Genomic DNA, 15,375 nt, shown 5'->3' with positions numbered 1-15,375 from the left:
TGAAATATGAAGCAAAAAAAAAAAAGTTAACTAATATTTTTTGAATGATAAACATTGAATGGGGTCAAATTGACCCCAAGGACGACAGGAGGGTTAAAAAGGATTATCTTAATACTATCAGGATGGACGTGTAGTGTATATCACCTTGCTTTACAATAATTAAAAGTTTTTTTATCCTTTTTGTGAAGGCATATGCACCTTTAAGCTAGTGGTTAACATGCTACCTTTAAACATGTAGGGGGTTTTGACTCAGTGCTGTTTGTAGGCACAGCATACCATGTAGAAAAGTGTTTTTTCTCTGTTGTATCGATCGACACAGTTACAATATAAAAACAATGAAGAAGACAATAGTCAACATGGAAATTGAAACATATTGGCTTCAGTGATTATGCCTCTCTACCTTTTACTTGTCAAGTTCCAGGAAAGCACCATGTTTATATGGTCTTTCTTGCATTGCATCTACATTTTGTACTGAGTAGCATGTTAAAGCCAATGTGTATTAAATATGTAAATGGAAGAGGGGATAACAAGCTTAAAATGCTTTCCCTACAATTCTATTAGACAAGTATTTGCTTTATGAATAAGGCACAAACATAAGCTTTAGTTTATCAGCCACATGGTAGTATTTTGAACTAATTTCAGTCATGGCCTGATAGCCTGAAGCCACAGCCACCTAAAGTGGCTCTGAAACCCTCGGTAGCTCCTTGGTATTCAATAGAGCTTAAGCCAACTTGGAGATTTATACAAACATTAAGTGCAGCAACTTGACATTTTTATGGTTTTTGTTTAGTAATAGATGCTTTAACCAAACTATCCAATGGGATACTTCTGCTGCCATGCTGATCACGCAACTTCTGAGTGAAACTGCTGTGTAAATGGATTTATAGAGTTCCAGAACCTAGACTTTATCTGAACCCTCAGTCTTAGGCTAACTGAAAGTCCACAAACCACAATAGATTTAAAAAAGGCATAAAATACAACTAATACAATTAGCTGCAGCTTTAATATGATATATTATTTATTACTGTATTTAATTTCCTATTTTTGATTAGGATTAAATGGTCTATTTCAGAAACAAGCAGTATAGCAGAAAATATTTGGAGACACTAACGGGTGCTTTATTAGTAATACAATATGATAATGTACCCAGAAAGGCAAAAAAAAATTTTTTTTTTTCATTTGCTTAATAAAGATTAAACACAATGTTTACCAACCATATTTATCGACCCTTAAAGGAAAAAGGACAGCAAAAACATTATTAAATTACACAGCAATTTGATTGATAATGGTGAAAATTCTCATAAATATGCTCATAGGCAATACGTCCAAACAGGACTATATAATCAAATAGAATGAAGTATTATACTAAGATAAACAAACAAAATAAATCATGTTAGGGAACACTTCTACAATGATTTGGCTTCAGAATTTGTTTAACATAACACTTAAGAACTAAGATACTTAAATGGATAAACTCTGGTTGTTTAAATTGCCTGCAGTTAAAAAATGGAATAATGTATAAATTGAATGTCAATCCATGGATAAAAAGAGTTTGTTGATGGGCTGCTGATGCTTATTTTGAGGTAAAAAGTGAAATAATATTTTATCATTTTAAAACTTCAGAAAAACCAAAAGGAGTCAAATTTCTCTGTTGGAACTTGAAATATTTGAAAAAGTACAAGTGGAGCAAGACAATAATATACTAAATATATAGCAATTAAACTTCAGTTACAGTATTAAAAGATTAATTTAGGGTTTGATCACCTCATTGGTTAGACATAAATATTTCTTTAATTGTTAACCAAATGCATATTATACTCACTGTTTAATTAACAACACATAAAGTAAGTAAGGTTATATGGAATGTGGCAAAAATATATATTGTAAATACTGAATTAATTGATACTTAAAAAATAGTAAAAAGTGATTATTGTAAGTAAAGGACAAACATCAAGATAAACTTTGATCTAGACATAGATTTAAAGAAATATATCAATGTTAGGATTTGATTAGCACCCCCTGTATGTTCTGGTTTTTGTTTCCTCTGTCTAAACCTCTTCTTCTTCCTTTTTTGCCCTGCAACATCATCCTTGTGCCGTTTTACCTGGGAATTCTGGGAATCCTAGGTCCTCCAGGTTAGACTCAATGGTTTATGATCAAACAGGGTGAAACAGTAATGGATGTAGAGGTGTCGTCACCTTGGAAACCATGGATGGATGGATGGATGGATGGATGGATGGATGGATGGATGGATGGATGGATGGATGGATGGATGGATGGATTGGATGGATGGATGGATGGATGGATGGATGTTTTTTTTTCTACAGGACCACATGGACGTCTCAAGCAGGACTAATAAAACACATAAACTCCCTCTTCCTTCGTTGACATAACTTTTGTGTTTTTTATCTTTATAATAAAAGCAACATATTACTGATTTGACAGTAAGGTTTCTTAATAGGATATGACTCTGTGCTATTTATATGCACAGCATATGGTGAGAAATTTGTTTTTTTCATCTGTTGTAACGATCGCCATGGTTACAATATACAAACAATGAAGAAGACAAGGGTGAAAATAAATATTAAACTCATTCACTTTGGTGATAATGTCTCTCTACCTTTTATGTTTCAAGTTCCAGGGAATGGAAAGCACAATATTTACATTGTCTTTCTTTGCACTGCATTTACCTTTTCTAGTGAGTTAGTAATTTAATGCCAACGCGTATCAATTATTTAAATGGAGGAGGAGAGATCTAGAGTTACCTCACAGCTTCTGCTACTGCAGCTAGAAACCACTGATTAGTGCTGAAATCTTGGCGCCATGATTGACTCAGACCTGAACGTTCAGAGGCACATAAAGGCAGTTACTAAGTCAGCCTTTTATCACCGGAAAAACATTTCTGGATTAAAGGACTAATGTCCAAGAAGGATCTAGAAAAACTCCTTCTTGCATGTATCTTTAGTAGAATTGATTACTGCAACAGTGTCTGCATATGTATGTCTAAAGTCCATCAGAAAGCTGCAACTGATCCAAAACGCTGCTGCCCATGTTTTCACTAGAACTAACAAGTAGATCACATCAGCCCGGTTCTGAAGCCCTTCCATTGGCTCCCTGTAGCTCAGAGAATAGACCTTAAAATCTTTCTGTTAGTCTATAAATCACTGAATGGGTCAGCACCTCAATACATAACAGATTTTTTGTCTGTGTATTAACCTCCCATACCACTCAGGTATTCTAGTTCCAGCCTACTCTGTCCACCCAGAACTAGAACCAAACATGGAGAAGCAGCATTTAGTTCCTATGCTCCACTGATCTTGAACAAACTCCCAGAAGACTGTAAAAGTGCTGAAAGCCTGAGTTCTTTTAAGTCAAGGTTAAAAATTCATTTCTTTTAGAAATGCGTTTGACCATAGAAGTTAAACTGTTAACTGAGGAATTATTAGTTTAAGGTTGTGGGTCAAATGTCACATTTGTTATACTACCGGCTTTTATCTGTACTTGTTTTTATTCTGCTTTTATTTTCCTTCTATTTTAATGTTTAATCCATGTAAAGCACTTTGAATTGTCTCTGAACTAAACTCTGCTCTATGAATAAACTTGCCTTGCTACACATTAAAGTGACAGTAAGGCTGTCTGATAGATTTATATAGTTACAGAACAAAGTTCAGATAAAAATAATTGAACTGTATTGATCACACATTGGACAAATGTACCTCTGCATTTAACCCATCCCCTTGGGGAGCAGTGGGCTGCCATTGTGCAGCGCCCAGGGAGCAGTGTGGGGTTAAGGGTCTTTGCTCAGAGAGCCAGAGTGACAGTCTGTGGGAGTGGGATTTAAACTAAAAACCTCAGGATTCCAAGCTATATGCCCTAACCACTAGGCTCCACTCCTTATTTTGGTTAAGCTTGTTTATCTTCTTATTTATATACTAAATATTGATTTATGCAGAGTAATGGGTATTTTTGACATCAACACGTCGATTATACCAAAAGCTGCTATGTTAAACTGTAATTGTGCAGTAGCAGATCCCATTATTCTAATGTTTTACAAAATGGTGGTCGTGATCATTTTGTGATTGAAATGACTGTCTGATATCATATTGTGTTGTAAACATTACTACGAAACCTGACCTCTTATCCTGTGCATCTGTAGGTCCCCCTGGACCAGAGGGTCCCCGTGGGCTGCCAGGAAGTGGCGGTGGTAGGGGTGAGAAGGGTAACCCTGGAAATCCAGGTCAGCCAGGCCTTCCTGGTCAGAAAGGAGATATTGGTTTTCCAGGACCTCCGGTAAGATCCTGTACTATTTTAACAACTGGTAACAGAGTAAAAGATGGGTGAAAAAAATGCTGATTTTTTCTGTCTTAATATTGCTTTCCCTTTTTTTTTTAAATAAGGGTCCTGCTGGTGGCCCTGGGGGCCCGGGTATAAAGGGAGACCCAGGATTTCCAGGAACTCCCGGCTTCCCAGGTTAGTTCCCAGTAAAGGCTTTTTGGCCTCCTTCAGTTATGTCAGCTCTTAGCATACATTGTAAATAACAACAAAATGTTCCTTTCATCTCTGTCAGGACAAAAGGGAGACCCAGGACTACCTGGTCCAAGCGGACTTCCTGGAGATCCTGGTGCGGATGGATTTCCAGGTATGTGAAAAACACACTTTCAGCTCCAAAGAACAGAACCCAAAAAAATCTAAATATTAAAGCTAATGAGTTTTTTCATGGATTGTTTCCACACAGGTCCTCCTGGAGAGCCGGCTCCTAGGCAACCTGTTATAGTAGTGAAAGGAGACAGAGGACCTCCTGGTCCACGGGGAGGTCCAGGTCCACCAGGGTCCACTGGTCCCCCCGGACCCTCTGGATCCCCAGGTGGGTGAAACAGGGCTGTTTATCTTTGGCTTGATTTTTGTGTTGACATAGACACGGAGATTCAATTTATAAAGCTGTTTACTGTTTTGAGATTTGGCTTTCCAAACAAAAACACACAACTTTCTGCTAAAAATAGCTTTTGAAAAAGCATTAACTCACCTTGTTTTTGTCTGAAATTATGTTGTGAGAATCTGAAATGGCAAAAAGGATTATAAGTTAAATGCAATGCAATTGCATAGCACTAAATGAGGCTAAAATGTTTATTTTACAAGAAATACTATGCCTTTTTTATCATTTTAGGATGTCTTTTTTTTGTTTTGAAAATTACCATGAGAGTACTGATTTTTTTAAAGTAGAAGTGTATTTTTTTCCTTCTTCTAGGTCTACCAGGTCCACCTGGAGATCCTGGTACACCTGGTCCCCCAGGCTTCAACGGTCCACCGGGTGGGAAAGGAGACACTGGACCTGCAGGACGGCCTGGTAGGAAATGCAACTTACTGTCCAAATTTAAAAAGTTATATGTCTATTTTTAATTTGGATTTATTTTTACTCAATTGGTCACTATGTATATTTAATTACATATAATTTAATTTAATTTTATGCTATTTAAAAAAAAACTATTTAAAACCCAGCTTTCTCTTATCATTTAATGCATTTAACTGTGTTTATTATATTTAATCGTTTTCTCTTTCCCCAGGTCTAAAGGGCAACCCTGGTCCACCTGGTTCAGATGGACCACAGGGTCCGCCGGGTATTCCCGGGTCTGGCTCAGCAGCCCACGGCTTCCTCCTCACCAGACACAGCCAGACTGAATTTCCACCAAGCTGTCCTGATGGAACGAACCCCATCTATGATGGATATTCTCTGTTATACGTGCAGGGCAACGAGAGGGCGCACGGACAGGACCTCGGTATGCAGCAGCTTAATTTCAATCCCCTCATACCTTTTCTACAAACCTGCAACAGAAACAAACTCCTGATTTGATTTCGGTAACATAGGCACAGCCGGCAGCTGTCTGCGCAGATTCAGCCCCATGCCTTTCATGTTTTGCAACATCAACAACGTCTGCAACTTTGCTGCCCGTAACGACTACTCCTACTGGCTGTCCACTCCGGAACCCATGCCTATGTCCATGGAGGCTGTGACTGGAGAGAGCATCAAGCCTTTCATCAGCAGGTACAGATGGAAGGATGGGTGAAATAAAAGGACAGGATTTCTAGGTAGTAAATATCCTTCTGTGTGTATTTGTAGGTGTTCCGTGTGTGAAGCTCCAGCTATGGTGATTGCAGTCCACAGCCAGACCATCCAGGTTCCTTCTTGCCCTGCCAGTTGGAGTCTCCTGTGGATTGGATACTCCTTCATGATGGTAAGAAGACATACGGGGGCACAAAACACTTTTTAAATGCTTCCTTATGGCAGAAATCTTCTAGGTGATAAGATTAAATTAGCCCAATGTTTAACGTGTCTGTCTTTCAGCTTCAGCACCCATTTGGGAAACCACGCTAACTCTAATTCCAGTGCAAATGTGCAAAAAAACGGTGTTGATATTCCACTAAATTTCTGTTATTTAATAACAAACGACGATTAAAATTGCATTTAAATGTGTTTTTTCACTTAATAGCTGAAAAAAACAGCGTGAGATGTATCCAAATTTCAGCCACATATCTATTAGAAGCCATCATCCTCCAACTACTTCCGATCTTCTTCGTCTTTTTACGAGGCTGTAAGGTCCAGGTCATGATCACTTGCCCCATGTGATGCAAAAAAAGTGTTTCCATTGCAGTTTTGCGAAATGTAAGAATTTCTATCCTGTCACTACCCGATCCGTACCGTAAGCACGATCCGTAGTGTCAGCTCAGTTGCGCATGTGTAACCAGGTAGGCTATACATCCGGGTCGCCCTCAATTTTATTTTGTAAAGAACACTTAAATTACATTTTTCACTTCTTAAAAACACTTAGCATACTAAACTCTAATTTGTTAAAGGATAATGTATTTCCTGAGAAAATAAATGCCTTAAAATCCTTTCTGTTTTATCACTCATTCTGTGCCCAATTTGTACAGGAAATGTGATCCTATGCTACTTCTGGGAGCTAACTTTTGTGGTTTCAGATTTAAAAATAAATCTAGTGTTAGGCCCCGTCCACACGAAGTCAAAACGAACACGAAACGCTGATATTTTCCAAAACGTTTGCCGTAAAGACGGAGACGTAAAATAAATGTCACACGAATGCATGAAAACGCTGCAAAATGTATGCCAGGCCTGTAAGTGGCGCTGTGGTGTCAAAGCAAAAATAAGCCACGAAATGTTGGGGAATGCCCACTAATATTTATAAATGGTTGCCCTGCGGGTCCATTTTCGTGGTTAAGTGAAAGTCAGGTGCTGAACTATGTCGTCGATATTGCTCTGTTCTTCCTGGAGATATTCCAGAAGAAGAAGATTCTGTTGTAAGCCCGACAGCAGGGTGAGTAGCATTAGCAACGGCGCCATTGTTGTTGTGATACTGGTCGCGCATGCGTGTGTAGAGGCGACGCTATGACGCATGCGTGTAAAAAAAAATATGCGGTTAGGGCGTAAAGATGGAAACGCGAAAATGGCGTTTCGAAATCTTCCCACTCTGAAGGCTGAATAAAAAAAAGATTGTTTACAGACCCCCGAAATGCCGGCTTCGTGTGGATGAGAGGCTGGTTTGGTGAAAAATTTGTGCGTTTAGGCCAGGGTTCGTCTTCGTGTGGACGGGGTCTTAATCTTATGGAATATAGTGCGTAACCTTAAGAAAGAAATGACTAAAATGCAGATAAACATGGTTTAATCATATTTTGCCGGACTACTCTGGGTATGTCCGATGATGACAAAATGTAAAGAGAATGTAAAAAGCATCAAAATTGTTCCAGAAATGTGTATTACCTTTCTTTGGTGAGTAAAGGATAGAAATAAGTAATTTTAGTACCATAATTACAGTATTTATGGCGACCTGGATGTATATCTGGTTGTACATACGCAAATGAGCTGATGGTACGGATCTTGCTTCTGGGATGGAGCCAGTAATGACAGATACAAAAAAAAAAAAAAACACCTCATTGAAGCATAAAAAATTTTTAACAAAAAAATTTGATGTTTTTTTTTTTTCATTGAAATGTTTCCATTAAGAAAATTTATTTTTGTAATTGCAATTTTGCAATTTGATGGTTAATGGAAACGTAGCCAGTGACACCTGAAAGGGTGTAATCTGTAGGAATGTTCTCCCCACTCTGAACCTCAGTGGTATTGGTGGAATATATTTAAACTGGAGATCAGGTTTTATCCGGTGTTCAGTCAGCTCAGCATACCTCGTCAGGCCACCATATAGTAATATGCATCAAAAGACGTCTGATTTGCATACGCATTTGCAAACGCTTATGCTAGTTTGACACTATAAGCATCAGCTCAGCATACCCTGTCAGTCCAGCATACCCATAGTAATATGCATTACATTGAGTGTCCTCTGTCTCTGCTCTCCTTACAGCCAATCATGCTGTTTTATTTCCTGATTTAGTTAGGCTTTTGTCATAGTTTTGTGCATAAAACAACTAAAAAAGTCCTTCACTATTTCCATTACACGCATTAGCTTTAAAAAAAATAAATAATAAATAAACATTGGAAGTCAGTTTGACAATTATGTAATTAGAGAAGGATTTAACAAGAATGTTTGAGGATTTTATACAAATTAACTTAGAAATGTAATTTCTAACATTTTCATTTTTATATTTATATATGTACAACTGTCCATTCCCTGGAAAATTACATGATATAAGAAAAAAAAAGAAAATAGGTGGCAAGTTTATATAAAGTTAAACCCTTCTGTAAATACACTTTAAAATGAAGCTCTAGCGGAAGTTCAATTGAAGAAACTCTGACTTACCTCCATCCAATCAGAAGCTAATCCGTCTCCGAAGCGAGCCATTCAGCTTCGAACTACTCCACCACAAGCCCAATCAGCGTCCTGCTCTCACTTTATAAACGCTCCAAATCTTCATCCCAGCCGCTATCCTGCAATCGCAATGTCGGACTTCGATTCAGACGACAATTCACCCACCTCCATCCCCTTCCCCGCCATCGCAGCTGAATCGTCATCCATGACTCGACTTCACCTCAACCTCATCAGAGAGTATTAATCCCAGTTGTCACCATCCCCTGTCTCACCGCATTGGTCCGGCAGAAGACCACCATGTTGAGCCCGGTTCTGCCAGAGGTTTCTTCCCAAGGGGGAGTTTTTCCTCTCCACTGTCGCTTCATGCTTGCTCATCATGGACAGTTCCCGAGTCTCCGAGTGAAGCCTGGCGTCAGCTCCCTCAGTCTTCTAGTCCCACATTCTGCTCAGCAGATCACCTTGTCAACCAGCTCCGATTAAACCACCACCAGTTTCAGGCCCGGGGAACATCCCTATTCTCATTTATCTACTCATGCATGTTAAAGCATAATTCAGCATGAATGTTCCTGCCGAGGTCTGAGCGCCAAAGACTATACTTTCTATCAATAAATTCTTCTAATTATCTTTTTTTCTCTGTGTGAGTTTTTCAGATTGAACTACCTCAACACGCGAGTATGCCTTTATTCATGTACAAAGAAACAATTGAATTAATACTTTTTGGTGTTTTTTGAAGGGTATGTTTTATTAAATTCATACCCTTATTGAATATAAGTGTACCTAATGAGGTTTTGTGGACTGCAAGTTGCAGACCCCTAAAATAGCATATAAAAATGGTGATCCTATCTAAATACAGCTGAAGCTCATGATGCAACACCTTTAGTTTTAAGTCAATAAGGGAAATTTTAAAATAAATGGATGAATTGGTGCAATCAGTTACGTTTTACTTGCCAGCATTTTTGTTCATTAGTAATTGGTTTCATATTTCGTCTTTAGTTCAGAGGCCATAACAGGGATGATGACAAGTTAAATAAAATAAATAAAAAATACAACAGATTGGCTTCATTTCCAAAACCAAAAACATTAAAACATGAAAGATTTTTTATTACAGTTTAACATTTTTTATATATATATACAGTTAGTTGCATTAAAAAACTTCTGTATTGTTAATGTGGTGTGTGAATAAAATGTATCTCAATGTCCAGAACAGGAAAATATTTTATGTTTACAATATTTCCCCCTACTGGCTAATGCTTCAGTACTTTACTGTTTTTGTTATATTTACTTTTCCCTTCACATCAATGTTTTTTTTTTTTTTCAGAAACAATATTAGTAAAAGAATGCATTGCATAAAAAGATAATCTGAGAGACACCAATTAAAGCTTAGCAGCCTCTTTGAGGAAAAAACAAAGGAAATATATTTGATTCAAAAACAAAATGATTTTTGATCTTAGTTCTATTCAGTTCCTGCAGGATTCCCCTCAAAATATCTTCCAGCTCTCCAATGTTATTTTTTTCTAGGTTTTAATATGAACTCATCTAAAAGATAACTACCCTAATGGAGTCTATTTTGAAACAAGATCTTGCACCATCACTCGTCAATTGACCGTAGATATTTCAAAACTCCTTTATTGTTTGCATGTCTCAGATGAGTCTAAAACTCTGTTCATCTCCTTCCCAGCACACTAGCGCAGGCGCCGAGGGCTCCGGTCAGGCGCTGGCCTCCCCAGGCTCCTGCCTGGAGGAGTTCCGCAGCGCTCCCTTCATAGAGTGCCACGGTAGAGGCTCCTGTAACTACTTCAGCAACTCCTACAGCTTCTGGCTGGCTACTGTGGAGGTTTCAGAAATGTTCAGGTAGGTTTACATGAACCCCACATATTACAGGGGCTACAGAGACCCTCTATACTTGATTCCCTGGAAAAAATACAGAAAAGCTGCAAAGCTTAAAGAAAATGTCTTTTTCTTAGAAAATAAAGTATACTTTTGTGTGTTTTTATTACAAAGTGATATATTACTATAATTTGTGCTTATTCCTACAAAATACATAAACTTAAAGAATTTTTTTCTTTTATATTGCTATTTTCTGAATTGGTCAGAGTCCTAAAAAAAATAAAATTTTAGCAAATTTTTAATTTAAGATAAGGTAAGACAGACTTTAATGATCTCTCAGTCGAGAAATTCACTTGTCAGATCAGCTCAATAGTCAAAAGAAGGTGCCAAAAGGAGAAAAAGGTGCATGGGGTATATATACAGTGCATCCACATATATACAGCGGATCAAGATTTTACATTTTTAGAATCCAAAGCTTCCTTCAAAATAAGAAAGTTAACCAGATGTGTCTTTATCACACATTAGATAATAAGAATTGAACTTGATCTCATACTGGAGAAATTTAACCCTTCCCCTTGGGGAGCAGTGGGCTGCCATAGTGCGACGCCTGGGAAACAATCTGTGGTTAAGGGTTTTGCTAAGGACCCCAGGGTGCAGGCTGTGGGGTTTGAACCGGTTACTTGCAACCTTCTCAGAACACAAGCACTCTGCTCTAACCCACTAGGCCAACTCAACTAAATTTGGATTGGCTTCATTTTCTCTTTTTTTACAACTTCTCACATTTGTTCTCTTTCCCAAACCCCTCACAGGAAGCCCCAGTCAGAGACATTAAAAGCAGGTAACCTACATACACGCGTCAGCCGCTGTGTGGTTTGCATGAAGAGAACGTAATATCACGTGGCGGAGAGCAGAGCGGAGGACGCAAGAAACACAGCGAGACACGTTAGGAGGAACGACATGGGCTCCAGTCGCCATGGCAAGAAGGTGGCATTCCAATGGTGCATTGACTTTGTGGGGGGAAAAAAAAGAAAAGAAAAAAAAAAATCTAAAATTGAAACAATGGTGCTACTGTGCAACACAGCTTAGAGAAGAGTAAAAAAAAAAACTGACATAAATATCATTTCATTTAGTCTTTGTTTTTCTTAAGAAGTACCTCAAAATGAAAGCAGACAAATATTCGCTATATGGTACCATGATGGATGTATGACTACAAAAGTGCATTTTTTCACTCTTTTCTTCCCTCTTTAAGGACTCCTTTTATTTTTTAAAGAAAAAAAAAACACTAATGACATTTTGCTGCAAGAAAAAAATGTGTCACACTACATCTTTCCTTCTACTCTTTTTTATTTTGGCTTTATTTACATCAAGCAGGCAGTCTCCAATGGTTACAAAATCAGCACTTTGACTTTGGAATATCCAGGATGCGAGATGCACTGATGAGCTTTCCTTCACCGAGACCGGATGCATTTTGAAAAAAAAAATAAAAACATTTATTTCTTTCTCATCCTTCTGTCGTTTTACATCCAGTTTCATAGAACTAACCCTGCTGTATCCCACCTGCTAACCATCAACCTACACATTGCTCTTCCTTTTTATTTTTGTAAGTAATAAAATGTGTATATTGTGTAAAACACCTTTTTGTTTTGTTTTTTTAGCATATTAAGTCTAAAGCTGCACCAGCTGCTTGTTGTGACAGTTTTCCAGGTTGGTTTTTCTTTCTTTCTTTCTTTTTTTTTTTTTTTTAGCTCACACTCTTGCAGGCACTCACACATTTACTTTTATTGCTCACTCAGATATTGTACAAAGTAAGGCTTATATGAATGGAACAGTATTTTATATATAATAAATTTATATTTGAGAAAAAAAAGAGCATAACACTATTCTTTTTTTTGGCTGTGGGGAAATTTAAAACCTATTTTAACCTCAGAACAGCCAAAAACAAAGCACATGACTTAACAGACGGGCATTTCTCACTAAATATACCAGTTTCTTAGAATTTACACCAATTCCAATCACTCTTACCTTTTCTAAAGCGATTAGCAAAATTAATACATGCTGGTTTAATTCTATGGTGTTGTTAGGTAGTTTAATATTGCAAATTAATTGTGCAAAAAACATTTAGATCAAATTGTAAGAAGAGATTTAATGATGCTACATGTTCTATAATATTTCCAGGTGCTGGGCTTGTCTGTAACATAAAGAGCTCCAGAAATTTGGGTTCAACCAAAATGTTTTAACCCACTTAATGCTGGCTTGAATTTGAACCTTGAAACACAGGTTTGGGTGTCTGTACATTGAAATGCACCCATCTTATCAGGTGGGAACGCTGATGTGATGTAACTCGGCAAAAGCTGCTTTAAGCGGGGGGAGGTTAAGATTTTCCTGTGATTTTTTTTTTATTGTTGTTGGTTTTTTTCATTACTGCTTTTATGAATTCTAATATTGTCAACTTCGGGTTCGATTAAAGATGTGCATTTGTTTTTTTTTTTTTTTTTTGTTTCTGTTTTGTTATGTTACTCAGAAGTTGTTATAAACTTTTAAAACTGAAATAAATGCTATGTCTAAAGTTTTGTCTTCTAATTAAATTTCTACGTTTTTACAGATATAGCTGACATATTCCGGTAATACTCATTTTAGTCATGCCTAAAATCAAATTTAATTAAGAAAAATATATATAAAGTTTAATTATATTTATGTTATAGTGTTTGAGAAGATCATTGTGAAATAGAGCAAACGCAGATACATAATGTTTTTGATTTTTTTCTATTATTATGGCTTTATTTGGCCTGAAACAATTGGATTAATAGTGATTAATGAATAATTGAAATAATCATCAACTTATTTAATAATTGATTAATCTTTAAATGGTGTATAAAGAATGTAAAACATGCCTTTAGCTGACAGAGCAACCCACTTAGAGCAGTAATTATATCAAAATTGTAAAAAAATTTAAATAAAAAAAGAATGTAAAGATTTAGCATTTAAGATAAGAAAAAACTTTTTCGTCTGTCAATATGCTCTATCCAGAACCAGGAAAAAACAGAGACTTGCACCTAACTACAGTGAGAAAACCAATACATTGACTGGTGTAACTTTAGAAAAAGGCCAAAGCAGAACAATCTTGGATGTTCTCGTCTCTTACCAACAGATGAAAGGAACTATTAAAAATTAATTAATTATTAGTTTATTATTATTCATATAGATATTTAGTCCTACCAAGTACTTTTATAATAGAAGATGTCCCTTCATAGAGCTGCAAGAAAAGAAAAACGCAAACTCCTTATCTATAAAATTATCTGGATGCTCTGTTAAAGCACTCAAACTTTAGGTTACACATTCTCAGGAGATGATTTTCTTTGCCACTGTGACTAATTAGAGAATTTTGACTTTAGTTTTTACGTTTGATTTGGCAGAACTTCAAGAAATGCAAAATAAAAGAAAATATTATAGACACAGAAACAGATACAGAACAGATGTGAACTGCAAAATTTCAACAATTTGTCAGAAACAACTCTGAGCATTTGGGACCACTCACGCCATTCAAGGATGACGAGGTGTTTTACATCTTATGCTGTTTTCTCTTCCTCTGACAAACCAAGTCCTGCTAGATGCTTCACCTTTAAGAGGCGTTGACAAGACCAGAGCAGGTTGCTATTGGAAGGTGTAAGGTACTTCTTGTTAGGGTTTTTAAGTTTCCCCAACTTTAACCTATAAGAAATAAACATTGTAAGATTTTTCCTGATGGGGCTTTGCAAAGGGAAAATGCACAGAGCTTTGGGATCTCTTTGTGCACTTTCGTCTTGCTCCACGCTTGCAGGCTTTATTTATTGAGCAATCTGTTAGACATAGCATGAACTTTTAAGATAGGGAACATGTCTGGTTTCAGTATACGCTTTTACAAAAGGTGTCGGGGGTCATGAAATTTTAACTTCTGTGCTTCAACAATTAATGAAAAACAGGAACTTCTGTGCTTCATTCTCGCAAAACATTTGACCGTCTTATGACCTGCATACACTATTTCCACTGGTGACAGTACCATTGAAAAACAAATGATTTAAAAGCAATATAAAAGATATAAATGAATAAAATGATAAAAACAACAGAAATAATAAAACAACAGAAATCATAATAACTCCAACATCTCCCCCCTGTTTTACATTTTATTCATAAGAGGTAACACATCTTACTTCAGGATTTCCACCTCTTGCTTTTTGCATTTTCGGTGGGTCCGTCACTCTGTTACCCCTTTTATTTATTTATTTATTTATTTATTTATTTATTTATTTATTTATTTATTTATTTATTTATTTATTTATTTTTTAAAAGCTGTTTCTTGCTCCAGAGGTTCAGCATCACGTAGCAACTGGTATTGAAGCATAGCATTTCCTATAACTCTATCAACCATTGACTTAATGCATGGAAACACACACATGTGGTTAGCAATGTCCAGGAGTCCCACTGAGTACCCTGAGTATCACCACTCATGGCTCTCTGCAGATCGATAAGATTATTCATAGCATCTTCAATATGAGTTTCATTTTCACTAGATATGTAAGTACAACAGGCAGTTCCAATCAAAATACAAACACCACCTTGACTAGCCGTTAACATGTCCTAAACCATTCTATTTTGTAGTACCATCAGACGTATTTCACTTAAAACTTTATTTTGTCCTTTCTCGATATCCACTTTGATATTCACCAGAAATTTCAGTCTGTAGTCCATAGTCTCTATCTGAAGGGCATGTTTTCCCAAGCCGATGGATGGGATAGCT

At 36.9% G+C, this 15,375-nt stretch overlaps 1 protein-coding gene across 4 annotated transcripts in view; it reads left to right on the top strand.

Annotated features, from left to right (window-relative positions):
- col4a5 (collagen, type IV, alpha 5 (Alport syndrome)) overlaps positions 1-13,155 on the top strand; it is a 91,608-nt gene extending 78,453 nt beyond the window's left edge. For 2 of the 4 annotated variants that reach the window (XM_038305237.1, XM_038305235.1), the window contains 11 exons: positions 2,127-2,135; positions 4,157-4,290; positions 4,398-4,470; positions 4,568-4,639; positions 4,736-4,864; positions 5,246-5,344; positions 5,562-5,774; positions 5,863-6,040; positions 6,116-6,230; positions 10,453-10,625; positions 11,411-13,155. In XM_038305237.1, coding sequence (XP_038161165.1) covers positions 2,127-2,135; positions 4,157-4,290; positions 4,398-4,470; positions 4,568-4,639; positions 4,736-4,864; positions 5,246-5,344; positions 5,562-5,774; positions 5,863-6,040; positions 6,116-6,230; positions 10,453-10,625; positions 11,411-11,492 — 1,277 coding nt within the window. In that variant the 3' untranslated portion in view covers positions 11,493-13,155. The remainder of the gene's footprint in view (positions 1-2,126; positions 2,136-4,156; positions 4,291-4,397; positions 4,471-4,567; positions 4,640-4,735; positions 4,865-5,245; positions 5,345-5,561; positions 5,775-5,862; positions 6,041-6,115; positions 6,231-10,452; positions 10,626-11,410) is intronic. The other 2 variants (XM_038305238.1, XM_038305236.1) reach the window with 1 other exon arrangement.
- The last annotated feature ends 2,220 nt before the right edge of the window (positions 13,156-15,375 follow it).

The sequence above is a fragment of the Cyprinodon tularosa genome, unplaced genomic scaffold, assembly GCF_016077235.1.
Source record: "Cyprinodon tularosa strain WSP-4 unplaced genomic scaffold, ASM1607723v1 ctg553, whole genome shotgun sequence".
NCBI classification, from domain to species: Eukaryota; Metazoa; Chordata; class Actinopteri; order Cyprinodontiformes; family Cyprinodontidae; genus Cyprinodon; species Cyprinodon tularosa.
This window is presented reverse-complemented; position numbering and strand designations above follow the sequence as displayed.